A 23,327-nucleotide genomic window follows, 5' to 3' on the forward strand; every position below is an offset into this window, starting at 1 on the left:
TCACAAACACTCAATTTGTTTAATACCAGTGAAGTCGTCTGAATACCTAAATCAATACCTGACAAGACGAGGCCTTCATAGAAGGCTGTAAACTTTTTAGACACTGCACTTTCGTTTACTTGCTGATTATGGCCTGCAGTAAAACTGGTACCTACACACTGACACTTTTATCCTTTCATGAAGTGTGAATTGCCTGTATTATTTATCTTTCATTACAGCTACATTTGATAAACTGCCACATCAGTAGCCTGTGGGTTCCATTAACTCCATCCTCTTTTTCCTTCTTCTTGGCTTTAACAACTTAGAATGGTAATACTAAACATTTCTCTTCAATTATTTGGGGCTATTTTTACATATAAACTTTGTTTTTAAGTGAATTCAGTTTATGGTGAGTAATGTGGTTTCTTTGCCATAAATTTTTAAAATTAGTGTAGCAAAACGCAGGAACTTTCTTCAGTTTGTTACATTATTACCCATACCCTAATTTGTGTCGCTCTTCTCATTTCCTAAGAGAGCACTTTATCTGCTTTTCCTAAGCTCTTATGCTTCTTGGAAAAGACTGTCAGAATTATGCTTGATTTCAGAAACCTCATCTGATGAAAGGTTAGACTCCTGTATTGAGTGGACAGCTTCAATATTTTCAATGCTATGAGGTGACTTCTTTGTACATATTAATAATGAGGGAGGGAGCAATCTAAGGAATTTAAGACAACTCTAGGTGGATTTTCTGAAAAATACGTTTATCTTGTGAAACATGGCCAAGATATTTTCGTTACCATATGCAATAGTCACCCGTACTCTTGCCTCTTTCATGTTCTTCTAACTTCTTTTCCAATAATAATCATCAACATAATGATTATTTATTTGGCAAGTATTTATCAAGTCTCTGTTATGTCTGAAGCTTTCTAGTGGGCACCACTGATATTCAAGTATAGTTCCTGCCTCCAAAGGGCTGGGAGGAAGACACATCTGCATGTAATTACAGCAAAAGATGGTAAAGGATAAGAGTCATAAGAATAAGTTCATAAATGGGAGGTATTTCTTCTAGTTACGGTGATCACAAAACAATTCATGAGTGAACTGGGCATTAGGTATTACTTCTATGAAATAGTACTCTTTGGCTCTTCAAGAAAAACATTTGCATGCTAGGGTGAAATTATAGTATAATGGGAAGTTTGCAACATATTTACTTATTTAAATGGGACTAACCAAATTAGAAAAAAAAAGCGCAATAAGAGAAAAAAATGCTAAAGAATAGTACTTTTCCATTTACTTGGCAACTTGAGATCCTACAATACCCAGAATTCTTCATGGACAACCTGGAATTATAAGACATGGACTGCTTTACACTACATCACCAGAAGGTCTGTGTATCATAGAACTTTAGACCTGAAAAGTGAATCTTTTTCACCTCTTCGTTTTGTAGACAAGGGAACCTAAGCCTGACTAAGACAATGGCACCTAAGCCTGACTAAGAATCGATTGAGGGGAATTAGTCATGCTATTAAAGAGAGGGAAGTTAGTGCCAAAATGAGCTGTTCATTTCAACTGAATAGTCATTTATTGAGGCAAATTATGTGGGTGGAACTCTGCAAGCTGCCGCCCTGCTCTGTAGGAGTTCTTCCTGTAAGAACAGACAGGCAAGTCAACGATCTGTGATAAGTGCTAACATACGTGCGTACCTTGAAAACACAAGAGGAAGCACTGTCTTTTCATTCGTACTCATTTATCAGTTCATCACTAATCTAATTCTGATGCTTAAGCATATTCTTTGCTTTTATCTTTATAGGCTCTGCCTCACCTCAGCTTCATGACTTTCTTACTTGATTCCTTTTTCTATATTGTTTTCCCAATTCTCCTCACTTTGCTAACTCCTTCCCTTCTTAAAGGCTTTGGCTAACATTGGCTCTGGAGCTTGTTTTCATACGTGTACTCCCAGAACACACATTTGGCACTAATAAATGTTAAATATTGTTGAATTAATTTGTCGTTTATTGTTGCTTATTTTTACATATCCTATTTCACTTACTTTTATGTGTTCCTTTTTAAGTTTATAACTAGAGGTTTAGGTTGGGGCATATGCTAGTTTAATGGAAAATAGAGTGTTTTTCCATTTCCTAAACTATATACAAAATCTTTCCTCCTCTTTAAAATAGAAAATGTCCTTATCACATTTACCTGATAAGTACTAAATGTGATGATGAGTGAATGTGCATTGCAAATCCTAAAACTGCATGTAAATGAAAGTTATTTAGAGATAATTTTTCATATGATACAATTAAAAGATAAGTTTAGTCCCTGTAACTGTTTGTTAACAATTGACCATTAATATTACTGGATCATGTAACTTGGAATTCATTTTTTGGACAAATTTAACCATTTTTCCTGTTATATTTGATATAATAGAGGTCTTCCACAATTAACATACAACTAATTGATTATTAGGAATCCCATTTCAAATGTCTCATTCAAATTTTTTTTATAAAAAGGAGATGACTACCTTTAAGAGGAGAAAAAATAAACTTAAATGTAAAATGATTTGATTATAATTAGAGATTGTTTTCAAAAACACAGATTGAATCTTTTTTTGTATAATGAACTAATTTTGAGAAAATAAGTTTATTATGAGATACATTTTGCCCCAAATTCCAACTGAGGTTTCTAAAATCTTGTAAGAAAGACTGATATAACAGTCTTTGTCTGGAAGTAATGTAAAAAATTTCTAACTAGAACATTTTATAGTTCACTCTGCATGTCAAATTAGCATGTCACTACTCTAGATGCAAATTTTTAGATCAGAAAATGAGGTTTTTTTCTGAGAAGGCTTCATCAAAAGAGTTACAGCCTACCCTTTAAGGAAAGTAGACAATTGTAGATCCTAAAATAAAGAACCTATTTTCTTATTACTTCTTACTTTAAAATATATCTTCTAAAAATATATTTTAGAACTGAACTCCTAATGTCCTGTTAATGAAAATGATCATTTTCTTCTCTCTGTTAATGAACACATTTTTTAAGTGTCAGTGTTTAATACAACCCCATATTTCCATTTGAATTTTCAACATTACTACTGCTACAGAGTTACTACATATGGAATGGTTGGAGGGATGGATGGAACAATGGGAAGGAAGGAAAGAAGGAAGAATTAAATTCTGTGATTAAAACACTATGCACTCATTTTTCCCACCTACTCCTCTTTTCTACCCATTTAAGTTATAACTCACCACAGAGCACCATAATGTGGCTTTGGGCAGTGAGGATGAATCAAATATTGCTTATCTGCCTTCTCACATCTATTCTTTATCACCTGGGAATTTATTTAAATTTATGAACTATTTTCCTTGTATTTAAATTATTAGACCCATTAAGTTTTACTTTTATTTTGCTAGAGATGCTATATGGTGTTATTGGTATGTACTCCTGCTTATGTACATGTATACATGTAATATGCATGTATGAAAAAGTATGTATTCATGTCAAGATAGGTAATTGAAAAATTAAGGTGACTGTGGTAGTTTCAATAGTGTGTAAATGTGAAGATACTTAACAAAGCTTAACTATATAGTTATTGATTTATTCAACAAATGTCTAATGAATACCAGGCAGTGTATTCTGTCCTGAGCCAAGTGTAGGGGGAGTCGGGGATAGGCAGGCAAAGATGAACAAAACTTGACCCTCTCTAAGAAGGAAGACACGCACACAGACACCTCACTATAATATAGTGGATGTGTTATGTAGGGGCTATAAACACATGATCAAAGCACATAAAGGAAAACCTAGAACTGTCAGGGTATCAGGGGAGGCTTCACAAAAATGACATTGGAGATGTCCGAGGATGAGTGTGAGTCCACAGGGAATATGTGTATACATTGTCTTTTTAGAGGAGAAGTAGGAACAAAGACCATGGCTGAGTCTTAAAAGACAATACCGGTTTTTTTTGTTTTGAAGTGAGTGGGTAGGGTCTAAGCTCACACCTCAGGAGCCTGGTGTCAGGGAAGAGAGGCTCAGACCTGACTCAGCTACCCCTTTGAAGTTGTAACTAGGGGTCAGGCTAACACAGCAGTAGAGGGAACATGGGCCAGCTCTGGGCTACAGAGGAGCCTCAATTGTGTGAGAAGTGGTGACCACACTGATTACTTATATTAATAGGGAAAGGGGAGGGGGCAGCCAGTTGGAAAGCATTTTTGCTGTGGCACAGTGGGTCTTAATTTTCTGGGTTTCTCTGTGGATGTTTAAGCAGATCCTGCTTTGGGTTTCAGAGAAATCCATGAAGCAGGCAGAAACCAGAGACTCTTGAAAGTTGAGTTTCAGGTGATAGTTTATGAAAGAGAAAAGAAGAACAACAGTGACATTTTTCTGTTTGAAGCTAGAAACTGTTCATTTGAGATCTAGTCTCTTCCAGTTGACTTTGGCTTTGTGTAAGTGAATGAAATGGTGTTAGTCAATTAGAGATTAAGTATTCAATAGAATCCATGAAAATCATCCTCTTCTTCATTTAGTGCTCAAAATGTTCTAGATTTTCTCTGGATGACAATCTAGATTCAGAATGCAGTAACTACATCAATTGAGTGGACTATTTGTTGTCAACCTTCTGTTTCTAGGGGGGTTAACTGGCATGAGAAGGGAGAGCCTGAAACCCTTTCTACCGACATAGCATTTGGTTCGCATTAATTATAGTTTTGGTGCACTATGTCGTCAAGGATATCAAAACCAAGCTTCCTAGATTAGGCATTAATAAGGCTCAGGGTCATTTTCCAAGGCTGGGATCAGGAACAGAGAGATTGAAATTTAGTGTGAAAGTGAGATCATACACAGGATTTGGAATTTGAATCTGATTGGTGAGCCAAGATAGGACCAGAACAGGCAATTTTAGAGTAAATAGAGAACAAGACTAGGACTAACAAGCCAGAGGGGCAGGTAGTAAAAGCAAGAGGGCCTCCTCTTTACTTTCTCTGTCTCCTCCTCCTCTTCGTTATACCTGGAGGCATCTTCTGGTTGTTGTAGATTGTGAAGGCAGGTTATATCTTTCTATCAGGATCCTTACTGTTTAATGATTCTATTTCTATTATAAATTATTTTTCTTTTAATGTCATAGAAGCCCTTTTTAATGTTATTTTTCCTAAGCACTAATAAGATGCATATTTGCTACTAAAGGATCATGATTGGTAGTTGACTTTTTTTTATCATCAGACATTTTTTTTTCCTCTGTCTCTGATCTTTCAAAGGGGAAAGTAAACAGATTTTGTCTCGTGAAAATTTAATATTTGGAGCTGAGTATTTTGAGGTTTCTTCTATTGCCACTAAATAACTTCGCATTACAAAAGTTGACTCAAAAAATATTTTACATTAGTGGCATTCAAATAAAGTAACAATTTCTTTTGCTGTACTACAACAGTTAAAATGCTAACAATGTATTAATATAAACAATGGAACTGGTTCCTGAGGCATTAAAGAGATATGAGGAATTTCTATTTTTAAAATTTCAGTTGGAAGGCAAAACACTATTGCGTTCTTAATAAACAATAAAAAATGATTAGTTATTAGAACTTCACACATAATCTTAGTTATTCATGTGTGCTTTACAGGGTATCTTTGATAAAAGTTGAGTTAATTTACATGTATCCATATGGTGCCAGCAAGCAGTTCATACTGTTTCACCTGAATGTGGTAATTACTATGTCAGACAATCAATTTTAATAGCAATGATATTGCAGTGTGAAGAGTTCATCTAGAGCTTAAAACCATCACCAGCACTGCTTTTGTGAAGGATAATTGAGATTTTGTGTGAAACACTGAGTGAATTACCTCTTAAAAATGAAAAGAATAATGAAGACAAAGCACTATTGTTTAATGGTTAGCCCATACCAAGCAAATTTGTGAAAATGAAATTGAAAACGAGTTTTAAGTCTCAAAACTGTTGAGAGAGCTTTGAGTGAACCTGAAAGTTGAACAGTATGTCCTTATAAAGATGAAAAACTTCTTTACTTTTTCTTGGAAGTTTAGTATCCTTGATCCTTTCCCAATTAGACATTGGATTATTAAAAATAAGTGTTAATCACTACATATTGTATACCAGTGGAAATGAATACAAAACAAGGATTTTTGGTCTCTTCTAGTCACTGGCAGGAATGATTTGCCACAGTTTATGTGGTAGGTAAACACAATATAAAATTTTTGTGTTTCAGGGATTCATCAGAAGTCGTCATACATTCAGCTGATGCATTTGCACCTGTGGCTTATCTGCGCCTGTTAGAATTGCACTTGGAGGACAAGGCAAGTAAATCTAAGATTCAAGTGATTTCAAGAGACAATTGAGATATAAGCGTTGGCTCTGTATATAAATTCTATAACAGATGAAAGGGTAAAAAAATTCATCTTATCATTAGTGATTTTTTTTTCAGATCCTCAGTCAAACTAAGAATTTTGCAAATGTTTATAGTTTTGAGAGCTCTATATGATACAAAAGATGCTACATTTCTGAAGAGTTTGCAGTTCCGTTGAAAAGGGAATCATACATACATTAAACAATGAGAAGACAGAACAGTATGTAACCACATATTAAATCATCTAGTAAAATAAGAATTAGGTTTATTGTGCATAAGCATTAGAGGAAAGGTTTCAGAATGAATTAGGTATTCATTATACAAAGTTTAAGAGGGGAGGAAAAGGAAAAATAAAAGCTTTTCCAAAAATATCCAAGGGAACAGAAGTACAAATGAAAGATGGAAAGTAAGGCAAAAGTGTGATGAAGAAAGGCTGGCCCCAGGGCCAGAGGTTTAGTTTGCACACTCCACTTGGGCAGCACAGGGCTCCTGGTTTGCATCCTGGGCACGAACCTACACACTGCTCATCAGGCCATGCTGTGGCAGCATCCCACATAGAGGAACTGGAATGACCTACAACTAGGATATACAGCTATGTACTGGGGCTTTGGGGAGGGAAAAAAAAATAGAAGATTGGCAACAGATGTTAACTCAGGGCCAATCTTCCTCACCAAAAAAGCATTAAAAAAAAGTGTGATAAAGAGTTCTATTTTAAATACCTTGATTGTCAAGACAGAGCAGAATGTCAATTTAAAGATGTATTGTGGAATAGGAAAGATCTGGATTAGACCCTTGGATGAAAGATCTGCTCCTTGAGATGTAAAGGATTGGAAAAGGTCTTCTGTATCTTCATTGTTCTATCACCAAGTCTTGAAACATACCTACAGTTATATGTGATAGGAAATTTGAAGAATCGAGAGGGTTAATGAGGATTGGAAAAGGAAGGAAAAGAATGATAACTCTAGAAATCTTATGATGAGAGTTTCCAAAAGTAGAGAATAATTATTGGTGTCATTTCTCCAGAAAAATTAGGATAGGCAAGATTGAAAATAGGTCATTAAATTGGGCTAGAAGATGACTATTGGTGACCTTTAGGCATGAAGCTGGTAACCCTTAAGAGAATGAAGCTGTACTGTGCAAACATCCTTCAGATGCACTGAAAGGAACCCGTTACTTCTAGGTCTCTGCTACTATTGCTGCCATGTGCACACACGGAAAAATCAAAACCGCTGAATTCTTGTTTAGACACGTTGGCCGTTGTGTATTCAGCTCTACCTAAATAGCTCATCATTCACCTTGTTTTGATGTTTCATTGGTCTTCACAGTTCATTTGCCCTCTTGCAGAAAAGAATGTTATTTCTTTAAGGTAGGATATTCACTGACACTGAATAAATATGATGTATTTCCTTCTTTTTTTTTAGGTCTCCCCAGTGCCTGACAACTACAGAACGTCTCATTGTATACATAATTCTTGAAAAGTATTTTTGAACATTGTTTGCTAAGCTGCCATTTCTATATGGAAAAATTACATAACATTTTCTCAATTATTATGTCCAGCTTTTTCTCGTTACTTTTTTTGATTCTAAAAATGTATATTTTTATCAGAAGTTAATAGAACCTTTGATTAATTGAGGAGCTGTGAATGCCTTGGTCGTTAATACTGTCAACTTCCTCAATATTCGTTCTTTCTCTGACTTTTGTTAACACATCTTACCGTGACCTCTATGTGATATGTGCACCTTTTCTCCCCTTTTACTTCATCTCCAATCTTCATTTCTGTAACGTTTCTTGGCCTCCAGCACGATGGTTTATTTTCCTCTTTCTCTCTTTCCTTCTCTCATCTCTGCCAATAATATCATGATGCAGAGGCATTTAAAATTGAGGATGAAAAGGCAATCACTTTATTTAGCCAATCAAGTTTATTCTACTGAGTGTTACAAAGTGATTTATCATTTTGTTTTGAATATATTCAATGTAGTAACATCATTGGACAATCAGGAAGAATATTGTTAATTCTTACTGGTTGTTTTAGAACATTAAAAACTGCAATTTTTTGTATTACCTGTACCGACCTTAGACAACTTTATTTTGAAATAGACTTTATTTTTTAGAGCAATTTTGGATTCACAACAAAATTGAGCAGAAAGTACAGAGTTCCCGTATACCCCTTACCCCTACACATGCACAGCCTCCCCCACTGTCAACATCAGGCACCAGAGTGATATATTTGTTACACTCAATGAACCTACATTGACACAGCATCACCCAAACTCCATAGACATTACAGTTCACTCTTGATGTTGTACATTCTATGGATTTTGGCAAATGTATAATGACATGTATCTACCATTATAGTATCATACAGAACAGCTTCATGACCCTAAAAAGTCTTCTGTGCTCTGCCTATTCATCCTTCCTTTCCCTCTCACCCCTGGCAACTACTGATCTTTTTACTGTCTATAGTTTTGCCTTTTCTAGAAGGTCGTGTAGTTGAAATCATACAGCATGTAGCCTTTTCAAATTTTTTTTCCACCTAGTAATATACATTTAAGCTTCTTCCATGCCTTTTCATGAGTTTTTAAGTGCTGAATAATATTCCGTTGTCTAGATATACCACAGTTTATTTATCCATTCACCTACCAAAGGACATCTCGGTTGCTTCCAAGTTTTGGCAATTATGAACAAAGCTGCTATAAACATCTGTCTGCAGGTTTTTGTGTAGACATATGTTTTCAACTCCTTCGGGTAAATACCAAGGAGTGTGATTGCTGGATAAATATGGTAAAAGTATGTTTAGTTTTATAAGAAACCACCAAAGTGGCTGCACCATTTTTCATTCCCACCAACAATGAATGAGAGTTCCACTCACTCTACCTCATCACCAGCATTTAGTGTTGTCTTTAGTAGTTTGGACTGTTGCCATTCTAGTAGGTGTGTAGTGGTATCTCGTTGTTTTAATTTGCATTTCCGTGATGACATATGATGTAGAGCATCTTTTCATATGCTTATTTGCCATCTCTACATCTTCTTTAATAAAGTATCTGTTCAGATCTTTTGCCCATTTTTTAGTTGAGTTGTTTGTTTTCTTATTATTGAGTTTTAAGAGGTCTTTGTATCTTTTGGTTAATAGTTCTTTGTCGGCTATGTCTTTTGCAAATATTTTCTCCTAGTGTGTAGTTTGTCTTGTCATTCTCTTGGCAGTATCTTTCACAAAGTAGAAGTTTTCATTTTAATGAAGTCCAGCCTATCAGTTATTTCTTTCATGAATTATGCCTTGGGTGTTGTATCTAAAAACTCAAAGCCAAACTGAAGGTCATGTAGATTATCTCATGTGTTATCTTCTAGGAGTTTTATAGTTTTGCATTTTACATTTGGGTCTATGATCCATTTTGAGTTAATTTTTGTAAAGAGGTATAAGGACTGTGTCTGGATTCACTTTTTTGTATGCGGATATCTAACTGTTCTAGCACCATTTGTTGAAAAGACTATCATTTTTTCGTTATTTGCCTTATTCTTTTGTCAAAAATCAGTTAACTATATCTCTGTGAATCTATTTCTCTATTTCTCTTTATTCTGTTCCACTGATCTGTCTACCGTTTTGCCAGTACACAACATCTTAATTACTGTAGCTTTCTAGTATGTCTTGAAGTCAGTAATGTCAGTCTTCCACCTTTGTTCTTCTCCAATATTTTGTTGACTATTCTAAGTCTTTTACCTTTTCATATAAACATTAGCATCAGTTTGTTTATATCCACAAAGTAACTTGTTGAGGTTTTGATTGGGATTGTGTTGAAGCTATAGATCAAGTTAGAAAGAGTTGACATGCTTTTTTTTTAAGGAAGATTACCCTGAGCTAACTACTGCCAGACCTCTTCTTTTTTTGCTGAGAAAGCCTGGCCCTGAGCTAACATACATGCCCATCTTCCTCTACTTTATATGTGGGACTCCTACCACATCATGGTGTGCCAAGAGGTGCCATGTCCGCACCCGGGATCCGAACCAGTGAACCCCGGGCCACCAAAAAGTGGCACATGTGAACTTAACCACTGCATCACCGGGCCAGCCCCAGAACTGACATCTTAACAATATTGATCTCCATGATCATAGAATATCTCTCCATTTATTTAGTTCCTCTTTGATTTCTTTCATTATAGTTTTGCTTAGACATCTTTTTTATTGTCATTGTTAGAAGTTAATATGTTAAATGTTGCCTCCTCTTTTTTTTTCCTTTTTTTGCAAATAGCAGGCTTTGAGGTGGCATTCTTAGTGTGGGTCCAGAGGGAAATGGTGAGACTGTTTTACCCAGAAATCCCACTGCATCTCAATAGTTTGGGCAAAGCTTTGGCCAAGTCACCAGCTTTATCCCTGAGCCCACCTGGGTAATAGAGAAGAGGATTCTCTAGAAGGAAAATAAAGTGTGAGATTGCCAAAAGAAAGTTGAATTAATGCTAGAGGGCAAAAGTGACAGATACTCTTCCACGTGTTTTATCAAAATCACATTGTCATTTCAAACTCCTATTAATAAATTAATTAACACTCCGCCCCAAATAATGACACCTAGAATGTAGTACCTTGAATGCACTCTGAAAATCTGTATCTGTTCCCCGAATTCCTTTAGTTTCTATTCACTCTATAACACATTTGCAATCTAGCTTGAGCTGAATTACCTTGATGAACTGCTCTTGGTCTTTTCTGTCTTCATAATCCTTAATTAATCCTTTCCTTGATAATGTTGGCCACCATCTACTTGAAAATTTCCCCTATAATGTTTATATGTCACTGTACCATTCTGACTTTTCTTCTACTGGCTCAAGATTTCTTCTCTCTCCTTCAGTAGCTTCCATGTTTCTCATCTTCAACATGGATAATGCTTTAAGTTCTTTCTAAGGCTTCATGTTTTTATTTTTCAATATTTTCTCATTCTGAGATTTTGTCTTTTCCCACAAGTTTACGTTTCACCTCTATGCAGATGATTCTCAAGTCACTCTCTTTCTGGTCTTTCTACTAGTATCTACTCTGTCTCTTTAACTCTAGATCCTTATGTCTGACTGGCTACTGGACATGACTGCCAATGTGGATCAAGCTCATTATCTACAAACCTTGAACTCGTTTTCCCTCCAAGTGTATGTTTTCCCTGTTTTTGTTATTTAACACAACTGTGTTCCCCTTAGTAACTCAGGCACAGTGTATTGGCCTCATCTCTTACAGCTGTCTCTCCTTTACCACTGACATTCAGTTAGTTATCTATTCCTTTATATGCTGGTTCTAATACATCTCTTAGACCATTCCACTTCCGTGCCTGTCTCTCTAGTTAAAGTTGTATCTTGCCCAAACTCTTGGAGAAGACACAGCTTCTTTAAGTGGACTCCTTCCTTTCATTCTCTCCACATTCTGTTCCACTGTTTCTAGTTTTTGTTTCTCTGCACAAAAATCCAAAATACTGTTAAATTGTTTTCTAAATAAACAAGATGTTTAACCATGAACAGAAGGCCATCTGACATATTATCATAACATCCTTTTTCAGTCTTGCTCTCAGGACTCCCCTACCTATATCCTTTGCTGCAGTAATACGGAACAGTTGATGCTTCCTCACTATGCCTCTGCTTCTCTCCTCCCTTGTCTTAGCTTATTCTATCTCATCTGTCTTCCTTTCTTTTCTTTCTTTAACTATTTACATCCTGCCCATGATGCAAGATTGAACTCAAATACTCTTAGACATTTAGCCACACCAGATGAGCTGCTGTTACACTTTGTTTCTTCCTTTCTTGTGACAAATAACTTAATCAGCTTTATGTTATAGTTGTTTAAGGACTTGTATCTTATTATTTCTACTAAATTGGAAATTTTTTGAAGACTGCTCCTTTTTCATCTCTTCATACCCTCTATAACAGCTATTAGTTCTGCAATAAGATTTTTTAATTTAATTGATTATTTGTTATTTTCATACTCAATTTTTCTTCTTACAGAATTTTATAGACATGTGCTTTCATTTCATGTTGCATACCATTTAATGAAAGTTACTTTCTTGTTTATTTTCTTTTATCTTGTTGTTAGATAAAAATGCTCCAAGCAAACTAGACTATAACATATAGCCTTTAGAGAAGCTGATAATGCAAAATTTAAGTTATCACTCAGATTTTTACTTTATGTGTGATGACCCCTTAAACTTTAATATTGAATAATTAATCTATTTAAATTTTACCTTTAAGTTAAAATCTTAAAATTATTTATGTGAGTATAACACTTATATCAACTAAAAATGGGATCCCAAACAAAGTAACTGAATAATGGAAAGCTCCAGGTTAAAAATGGGGAAATATATTAAAATTTCTTTTGGGGCCCTGACTTTATTGCTTATGGCAAACTTGATGCTAAAATGTACCATACATCACTACAGTGACAGGCTTGAGAAAATGAAAACTACAAAGCTTTACATAAATCAGCCAAAAGATCATATTAAAATGCATAACCTTTAACAGAAGAATCAAGACTTTTACTTGTAACTATTCACAAGCTCTTTTCTTCCTTATGTAGTTGTTTTAGATTTTTCAAACAGCTTTATGGGAAATAATATTTCAAATTAATTGTTGGCAAAGCCATTGTATTCATAAAGAGACAAGGCTCCTGGAAACTTAGCCCCAATTTTACTAACGTACCCTACTATCACTTAGTACTTAATTTTGGTTTTTGTTGAAATAATCTCACAAGTACTAATGTGCCCTATTATCACTTAGCACTTAATTTTGTTTTTTGTTGAAATAATCTCATAGGACAATTATATATTTTATATAATTAGAAAAGCTCACATTCCTAGAAGTTGTAACTTTTAAAGACACCATAGTCTATAGCCCATTCTTGGCTCTTTCGTTTTATTTTGCTTTATTTCAAAAATATCATCAGATATCTTAAAAACTTTATAGCATTAAATTATCTCTGTACTTTTATTTTTCTCTTCAATTCAACAAATACCTGTGAGTACCTAGTCTGTTTAAAAAACTGTTAGGCCTACATGGAATTCACTATAAATAAGGGCAAATTACAGAGTAATTCTAATTCTAACTCTAAATTGAAATTATTACAGGTAATAATTAGTCCTAGCATCATGATTGCAGTCATAGATATCACAAGTCTGAACAGAAGTTATGACCATAATGTTGAGTCAAGGTGAAGAGTGATGTGTAGGATATGATGCTGTTTTCTAAAAAATAGCAGTAGAGGCAGAGAGCTTATATATTTATTTATATGTGAATGAGGATAGTAAAAGTTGGGCATATAATAAACTGACATTGGTTTCTTTAGGAGAAGCTTAATTCTTTATCTCTCTGTAATGTATGACTTCTTACAATGAGCATATATTTGTAAATTTAAAAATATTTGATTAAGAAAATTAATTGAGGTGGAGGACAAGGTGTAGTGATTTCCATTGCTAAATAAATATTTAAATGTTATTCTACAACATTTTAGTAGTCTAAATTGAAAGAAACATGCTAGGGCCCTTTAAAACTTTCCATAGAACTCAAGTGAAAACAGTACCCACAACGTGGGTTGAAATCGAATTGATCCTATAGTAAAGTCTAAGCAGAGAATCCTGGGGGGGAAGTCTATACATAATCATGACTAAAAGTATTCAAATGGCAGACCTCTTGAGTGTGTTGTGCATGGGAATTTGCTCTCCCTGCTCATAGCAATATGTGTAAGTTCCAAGATCCCCTCTATGGAGATATACTGCCACTGTCTCTATGCCATGTCGAGAATATTTCCTTACAGAAAGGACAAAGGAAGGAGAAAGATAAAGGATGACTTTTATTCACCAACATTCGGTTCAGCACAACTTTCCTACCTCACGCAACCCTCTCCCCATCTTTGCCCTCAGGCTGAAAAGCAGGAAACTGATTTGGTAAGAGAGAGCAAGGCATTTAGCAGGTTTTTAAACCTAATTCTATAAACCTCAATGATTTAACTTAGGATTCAGATGGATTTTGACCTTTGGTACCGCTGGGTCACTGCTGCTAGAAATGGTCATTGGAACAGATTAATAAATTAAGCATCAGATTCACCCAAATTTAGAGAGCTACTTGACTCATTTCTGTCCCTAATGCATGGATTTCAGTAGTGGCAACAATGCACCACTATGTCAAGAAGTCAGGAATCAAACTAAGCAGTGGAAGAATATTTTTGAACCCAAAATCTGTGGTAGACTTATGTTTGGTGGAAGATAATAAAAATAATGAATCAATTGATTTCCTTCTCTGCTTTGAAACTCTAATTGACTATCTTTTTTTCTTTGATGTGTTTTATGGTCTCCCAGGCAGCCTTTTATTGTTGTTGCTTAAAAAAATAAAGTTTCTGGTTGGTGTTTTCATAAAGCTTTACTTTGGTGATTTCTTATAAAAGAGAAGTGGCATACTATTTATTCATTTAACATATTGATTGAGTGCTTACATCTATATGCCTAGCACTTTTCATACAGTGTGGATACAATAATGAATTGAACATCCAAAACTTATTTCCTTCATTGACCTTTTATTTTATGGAATGATACAGACAAACAATGAAATCAAATATATAAAATAGAAGGAATGGTGGGAAAGTTGTCTCACTGCCCATAGAGATGGGGATTGGATTTTATAGAATAAGCATGACTTGAGAATCCTTGGCTTCTCTGGTGACAGATTTAAACCCAGACTGAGGGTAATAATCATCCTTTTGGTGATATGGCAGATAGTGGTCGTGTGCTGTGAGAGTCTGGAGTAGGGTAGGGAAGGGGTAAAGATCTTGCCAGAAGCCTGTAGATACAGCCAAAGAGTGATTCAGTAAATTGGAAGAGAGATCAAAAGAAAGCATTCAGAATGAAGTATGGAGAGAAACAAAGAGAATACACATTAGAGGTTAGGAGAAATAGAAACAGTGAGAAGGTCTGAGATACATGTAATTAGAGTGTCAGAAAGAGAGGAGAGGGATAATGGGAAAGGTGCAATATTTGAAAAGCTATTGTCTGAGAACTTTCCGAAATTGGTGAAACACACCAAGGTACAGATTCAAGGGGTTTATGAACCACAGATGAAACAAAAAGAGCTACATATTTAGGCACATGATGATAAAACTGCTGGAAGCAAAAGCAAAGAAAAAAATTTGAAAACAGCCAAAATGTGTTAAAAACAGGATGCTTTTAAGGAAGCAACTATTAGAATGAAACCTACTTTTCAACAGAAAAAAAGAAGCCAAAACAATGGATTCAAATATTTTGCAGTGCTAAATGAAAATAACTGTCATCCTAGAATTCTATACTCAGCAAAAATATTCTTCAAAAATAAAAGTGAGGGAGCATTCAGGATGACAGTAATGCATTTGTCAAATCTTACTGATGATGCACTCATCGTTTGTCTATTTCACTGTAATTTTCATCCTCAAGAAATAAACAAATATTTAACTCTAGTTAATAATATTCATCTTAAGTCCTTAACATCCCTCAGTATCCTTTGGTGTGGGTCTGCTAGTAATAATTTTCCTTAGTTTTTGTTTGAAAATTTCATAACTTCATTTTAGTTTTATTCCATCATTTTATTAAGGAAAATTTTAAAGGAAGGAGAAATAAAGACCTTCCCAGATAAACAAAAGCTGAGGGGGTTCATCCCCACTAGACTTGCCTTCCTTACCAGTATTGCTAAAGGGAGTTCTCCAAGTTGAAAGAACAAGACACTAGACAGCACAACACTAATGTATATGAAAATGTAAAGCTCTCTAATAAAGGTAAATACATAGACAGATACAGAATCTTGTAATATTATAATGATGGTGTATAAATTACTTTTAATTCTGGTATAGAATTTTACAAATGAAATCATAAAAAATAACTGCAACTATAAAACTATGTTGAAGTATTCAAAATATGCAAAGATATAATTTGTGACATTGATAACATAAACTGGGAAGGAGAAGTGTAAAGGAGTAGAGTTTTATATGTGATTGATGTTAAGTTGTTTTTATTTTAAAACAGATTGTTATAAGATGATTTATGTAATTCCCATGGTAACCACAAAGATATTACCTATAGAAGATGCACAAAAGAAAATGAGAAAGGAATCAAAGCATGTCACTACAGAAAAATCAACAAAACACAAAGGACAGCTACAAGAGAGAAAAGAGTGACAAAATAGGACATAAAGAAACAACAAAATTACAATAGTAAGTCCTTCTCTATCAGTAATTACTTTAAATAGATTAAACTCCCCAATCAAAAGACATAAAGTGACTGAATGGATAAAAAAAATAAGATACAACTGTATGCTGTCTACAAGAGATACACTTTAGATATAAGGATATACATAGGCTGAATGTGAAAGGATAGAGAAAGATATTCCATGAAAATGGTAACCAAAAGAGAGCAGGGGTGGCCATACTTATATCAGATAGACTTTAAGTCAAAAGCTGTCACAAGAGATAAAGAAGGACATTATATAATGATAAAAGACTCAATTCACCCGGAAGGTATAACAACTATAAATATATATGCACCTAACAGCAGAGCACCCAAATATATGGGGAAAACATTGACAGAATTGAAGTGAGAAATAGACAGTAACACAATAATGGTAGAGATTTCAATATTCCACTTTCAATAATGTATAGATGAACCAGATCAAAGGCAATTAAGGAAACAGAGGATTTCAACCATATTGTAGACTAATTGGACCTAGTAGACATAAAAATAATATTCCACCAAACAGCAGCATACACATTCTTCTCAAGCACACAAGGAACATTCTCCAGGATAGATCACTTGTTAGGCCACAAAACAAGTTTTAGCAAATTGAAGAGGGTTGAAATCATACCAAGTATCTTTTCCAACCCCAGTGGAGTGAAACTAGAAAACAATAGCAAAAGGAAAACTGGAAAATTCACACATATGTTGAAATTAACACAGTCTTGAACAACCAATGAGTCAAAGAAAAAAAATCACAAGAGAAATTAGAAATATCTTGAGACAAATGGAAATGAATACAGATAATGAAAATCAAAACTTACAGGATGCAAAAAAAGCAATACCAAGAGAGAAATTAATAGCGGTAAACACATACATTAGAAACAAGAAAGATAGAAAGATTTCAAATCAACAACTTAACTTTACACCTCAAGGAACTAGAAAAAGGGGAACACGCTAAACCCAAAGTTAACAGAAGGAAAGACATCATAAAGATTAAAGCAGAAATACACAAAATAAAGAATAGAAGAGCAATAGGAAAAAAAACCAGAGAAACTTAGTGTTGGATTTTTGAAAAGGTCAACAAAATTTAAAACCTTTAGCTAGACTAAGAAAAAAAGAAGACTCAAGTAACAAAAATAAAAAATGATAGAAATGACATTGCAACTGTGTATCACAGAAATAAAAATGATCATAAGAGACTATTATGAACAAATTGTATGCCAAAACATTGATAACATACAAGAAATGAATAATTTTTTAGAAATATTAAACCTATCAAGACTGAATCATGAAGGAATTTAAAATCTGAGAAGACCTATAAATAGTAAGGAGATTGAATCACTAATCAAAAACTTCTCAACAAAACAAAAAGCCCAGGACCAGATGGCTTCACTGAAGAATTCTTCCAACATTCAAAGAATTAATACTAATTCTTCTCAAACTCTTCCAAAAAAGTGTAGAGGAGGGACCACTTCTGAACTCATTTTATGAGGCCAGTATTACCTTGATACCAAATCAGGCAAATATACTACAAGAAAAGAAAACTGCAGTCCAATATCCCTGATAAATGTTGATATAAAAGTTCTTAACAACATACAAGCAAACACAACACAAAATATATTAAAAGAAGTATACATCATGACCAAGTGAGATTTATTCACAGAATGCAACAACAGTGGTTCAGCATATGAAAATCAATCAATATAATATACCACATTAACAGAATGTAGGACAAAACCACATGATTATCTCAATTGATGCAGAAAAAGCATTTGACAAAATTCAACACCCTACATGATGAAAACACTCAACAAACTAAGAATAGAAGGAAATTACTTCAACATAATAAAAACCATAGATGAAAGTCCACAGCTATCATTATACTCAATGGTGAAAAACTGAAAGATTTTCTACTAAGATTAGGAACAAGGCAAGTATGCTCTCTCACCACTTCTATTCAACATAGTTCTAGAAGTCCTAGCCAGAGCAATTAGGCAAGAAGAAGCAAAAAGCCATCCAAATCAGAAAAGAAGAAGCAAAATTTTCTCTGTTGGCAGATGACATAATCTTATATACAGAAAACCTAAGGATTCCACAAAAAAAAAATTGTTAGAACTAATGAAAAAATTCAGCAGTTGCAGGATACAAAATCAACAGACAAAAACCAGTTGCATTTCTATACACTAACAACAAACAATCTGAAAGAGAAATTAAGAAAATAGTCCCACTTACAATAGCCTTAAAAAGAACAAAATATTTAAGAATAAACTTAACCAAGGAGATGAAAGATTTATACACTGAGAGCTACAAACATTGCTGGAAAAAATTAAAGACACAAACATTGCTGAAAAAAAATTAGAGACAAATAAATGAAAGACATCCCATGTTCATAGTTTGGAAGACTTAATATTGTTAAGTTATTCATGCTCCCCAGAGCAATCCACGAATTCGATGCAGTATCTATCAAAATCCCAATGGCATTTGTTTTTCAAAAATGGAAACAACCAGCCTAAAGTTTATATGGAATCTCATAGGACCCCAAATAACCAAGGCAATCTTGAAAAAGGAAAACAATGCTGGAGGCTTCACACTTTCTAATTTCAAAACATATTACAAAGCTACAGTAATCTAAAAAGTATGATACTGGCATAAAGACAGACATGTAGACTAATGGAACAGAATAGAGAGCCCAGAAATAAACCCTCATGTATATAGTCAAATGATCTTCGACAACAGTGCCAAGATTACACAATGGGGTAAGGTTGGTATTTTCAACAAATGGTGCTGGGAAAACTGGATATCCACATACGAAAGAATAACATATAAAAGAATAAATATGAACCCTTACCTTATATCATATACAAAAATTAACTCAAAATCAATTAAAGACCTAAACATAAGACCTGAAACTATAAAACTCCTAGTAGAAAACATGAAGGGAAAACCTTCATGACATTGGCTCTGACAATGATTTCTTGGATATGACACCAAAAGCACAAGCACCAAAGGCAAGATAGACAACTGGCACTACATCAAACTTAAAAACTTCTGCACAGCAATGGAATCAATCAACAGAGTGAAAAAGCAACCTACAGAATGGGAGAAAATATTTGCAAACCATATTAGTATCCAGTATATTTAAAGAACTCCTACAACTCAACAACAACAATAATCCAGTTTAAAAATGGGCAAAGTTCATGAATAGACATCTCTCCAAAGAAGATCTACAAATGGCAAAAAGGGATATAAAAAGATGCTCAGCATCACTAATTGTCAGGGATATGCAAATAAAAACTACAATGAGATATCACCTCACTTTCGCTAGAATGGCTACTATTAAAAAAAAAAAAAACATAAAAAATACCAAGTGTTGGCAAGGATGCAGAGGAATTGGAACCCTTGTGCACTCTTGGTGGGAATGTAAAATGGTGCAACCACTGTGGAAAACAGTATGGAGGATCAGTATGTAAAAAAAACAGTATGTAACATAAGCTAGACACAAAAAGACAAATGCTGCATGATTCCACTTATATGAGGTATCTAAAGTACTCAAACTCTTAGAAACAGAGAATGTTGGTTGCCAGGTACTGGGGGGAGGAGGAAGAGAGAAGTTGTTCAATGGGTATAGAGTATCAGTTTTGCAAGATGAAAAATTTCCAGACGTGTTTTTCACAATAAGGTACGTGTAGTTAATACTACTGTACTATATATTGAAAAATGGTTAAGATGATAAATTTTATGTTACATTTTTTACCAAAATAAAAAAAAGATAGCTAGAAAATCTTCAAATATGTGGAATAAAGCAATAAATTTCTAAATAATGCATGGCACAAAGAATAAATACCAAAGGAAATTAATGAATTTTGAACAAATAGCTAATGAAAAATTTGACATGTCAAAATTGTGAAATAATGTTAAAGCAGTATTTCCAGTGAAATTTATAGCCTCAAATATATATATATATATATCAAGTATATGTATTATATAAGGAGAATAGCTGAAAATCAGTGTTCAGCAATCATTATAACAAGTTGGATAAAGAATAGCAATTTAACCCAAAGAAACAAAGAAAGAAACAATGAAGTTAAAAAAGAAATTCACTAAATAGAATATAAACATAAAATAGAGAAGTCGCCAAAGCCAACAACTGGTTCTTGGAAATGACTAAAGTCGATCAGTCCTGGGCAACACTCATTGAGATAAAAAGGACCAAGGCATGAATGATCAGTAACAGAAATCTTAAAAGGAGGACAGCGTTATGGTTCCTTCATGTGTTAAAAAGATAAGAGAGGATATTGGCAACCACTCTATGCTAGTAAACTTGAAAACTTACATGAAATGGAAGAGTTCCTAGAAAACTTTGAAAGCACAAAAATATGGCAAATCTGAATAGTCCTATATATGTGAAAGAAATTAAATTTATTACTAAAAAGCTTCACACATTTCCAGGCCTAAAGGGCTTCCCATGCAAATTTTACCAAGCATTTAAGGGGAAAATTGCCAATTTTACAGAAACTTTTCAAGAAAACAGAATAGGGGACTCGTTTTATGAGGTTAGTATAAGCAAGATTCTGTTAAGTGTACCCGGCATTTCTACTCAAAACGTTTTGGAAAGGATGACTTACTGCACATCCTTTCTGTGTTACTCTGGAGTGCTGTTGAACAAGCCCACTCAAGGAATATTTAATTCTCTAGGAGAGGAATTTTTATTTTACTTAGAATTTACTGGTTAAGGCCTAGACTCAATGAAGTTAGTAATTAGTATATAGATTTTTGTCCAGTAGGGCTGTGAGTGGTTTCTGTGAATTAGAAAAGATAACCTCAAAAGTTACAATTTTATTGCCCTGTAGGACATTAACTAGTTTTGTATATGTGCCCCTCAGTCTTATTTGAGTTCTTTTATTACATGCATATCTTCTCTCAGATCCTCTTGGACCACCTTTACTCAATGGGTTAAATCAATCTTTACTGATATTTGATACATTTTCAATCCGTATTTGCATTAAACTCATGATACTAATTTTTTTAAAAATATACTTGGAAATAAAATCTGATGATGACATTAAGAAATAGGAAAACTAGTTAATCAGTCTCACTCATGAACATAGATTTAAAAATCCTTCACAAAATATTGTCAAGTTATACCTGGGATATATAAACTGAATCCTAGATCATGATCAAGTTGGGTTATTCCAGGGATGCAAGACAGATTTAACATCTGAAAATCAGTCAATAATGTCACCATATTAACAGAATAACAAAGACAAAAACACATGAACACTACAGTAGATGCGGCAAACATCATTCTTCACTGTGAAATGATGCAATCTTTCCATTCAAGTTTAAGGACAAGATGAGGATGCCTGAAATCACCACTTCTGTTCAACCAAAGGGGAAGGCAAGAAAAATAAATGAATAGTTAGGGAAAGGAAGAAATAAAACTATCATTATTTGCAGATTCTAACTGTATAAATAGAAAATGTAAAACAAATCTATGAAAACATTCTTAGAATTAATACTGACCTTTTGTAATGTTTCTGGGTACAAGGTTAATTTAGAAAAACAACTTTATTTATATATACCAAGAAATAGTTAGAAAGTGAACCAGCTGCCTTCCACTTTCATGTTGAGTAACCTTGAACAAATTTTCTAACCTCTCTTTTCTAAATTTCTTTTTCTATAAAATAGGGATGACAATACTGTATTTTACTGATTCTAAGACATACGTTTTTCCCATATTTTAACATCTTTGAAATTATGATGTGTATTACAGCAGATGTCTTAAATTGATGAATATGATAGTACCTCATATGGTTTCGAAGATCAATGTGTAAATATAATAAATTTAAGGTATTTACAATATGCCTGGCACTTAACAAATGTTCAATAAATGTTAGCTATAATTGTGATTTTGTTCCATTATGTTTTCTAACAAGTTACTGTTTGTATAAACAAAGCTTCTGGTGTTTTATAAATTCATTTTATAGAACTGTCTTACAAAAGTTTCATTATTTCTAGTATGTTTTTAGTTCTCTTGGATTTCACAAGAATACATATCAATTTAATTTGAATATTTTATATTTCATTTTATTCTTTTCATTTCATTTTTCCAGTACTTTAAGAATAATAATAATTACAGAATAATAGCAACGATAATGATAATAATGAGCATAGCGAAAGCCAACACTGACATAGAACTTACTGTGTACCAGGTACTTATCTAGCCATTTTAAATATGGATGCTTTTGCTTTTCTCTTTTTAATAGCAATAGTTAAGTTATAGCACATCAACTAAATGGAACAGTATACACCCGTTTAAAATATTTATTATACAGGGTATACAGTATTGTTAATTGCATATTACATACCTTTAAATGATAAAGGCACCGTTGTGCCCATAGTATGATTGTAGATGTGTAAAACTTATGCATCTGAAAAAAGGACAAGAAGAAACATAGGAAATGCTTTGTTAGTAAGGAATTCTAGATTTTTTGCTTCTGAACTTTTCTTATTTGTGCTAAAATTAGGTAATAATCTTTTAAAAATACGTTAATGGGGAACCAGCCCAGTGGTGCAGCATTAAGTTTGCACGTTCCTATTTGGCGGCCCGGGATTCACAGGTTTGGATCCCAGGTGCAGATCTACACACTGCTTGTCAGGCCATGCTGTGGCAGGTGTCCCACATATAAAGTAGAAGAAGACGGGCACGGATGTTAGCTCAGGACCACTCTTCCTCAGCAAAAAAAAGAGGAGGATTGGCAGCAGATGTTAGGTCAAGGCTAATCTTCCTCAAAAAGATA

The 23,327-nt window shown here is 34.0% G+C and overlaps 1 protein-coding gene across 3 annotated transcripts in view; it reads left to right on the forward strand.

The window, feature by feature from the left end:
• DPH6 (diphthamine biosynthesis 6) overlaps nt 1–14,689 on the forward strand; it is a 175,849-nt gene extending 161,160 nt beyond the window's left edge. For 2 of the 3 annotated variants that reach the window (XR_011541566.1, XM_070625997.1), the window contains 2 exons: nt 6,186–6,273; nt 7,745–14,689. Coding sequence is in view for 2 of the 3 variants with exons in the window: in XM_070625997.1 (XP_070482098.1) it covers nt 6,186–6,273; nt 7,745–7,798 (142 nt within the window). In the remaining variant the exon portion in view is untranslated. The remainder of the gene's footprint in view (nt 1–6,185; nt 6,274–7,744) is intronic. The other variant, XM_008517319.2, reaches the window with a different exon arrangement.
• The last annotated feature ends 8,638 nt before the right edge of the window (nt 14,690–23,327 follow it).

This window comes from Equus przewalskii, chromosome 1 (assembly GCF_037783145.1).
Source record: "Equus przewalskii isolate Varuska chromosome 1, EquPr2, whole genome shotgun sequence".
Lineage (NCBI taxonomy): Eukaryota > Metazoa > Chordata > Mammalia > Perissodactyla > Equidae > Equus > Equus przewalskii.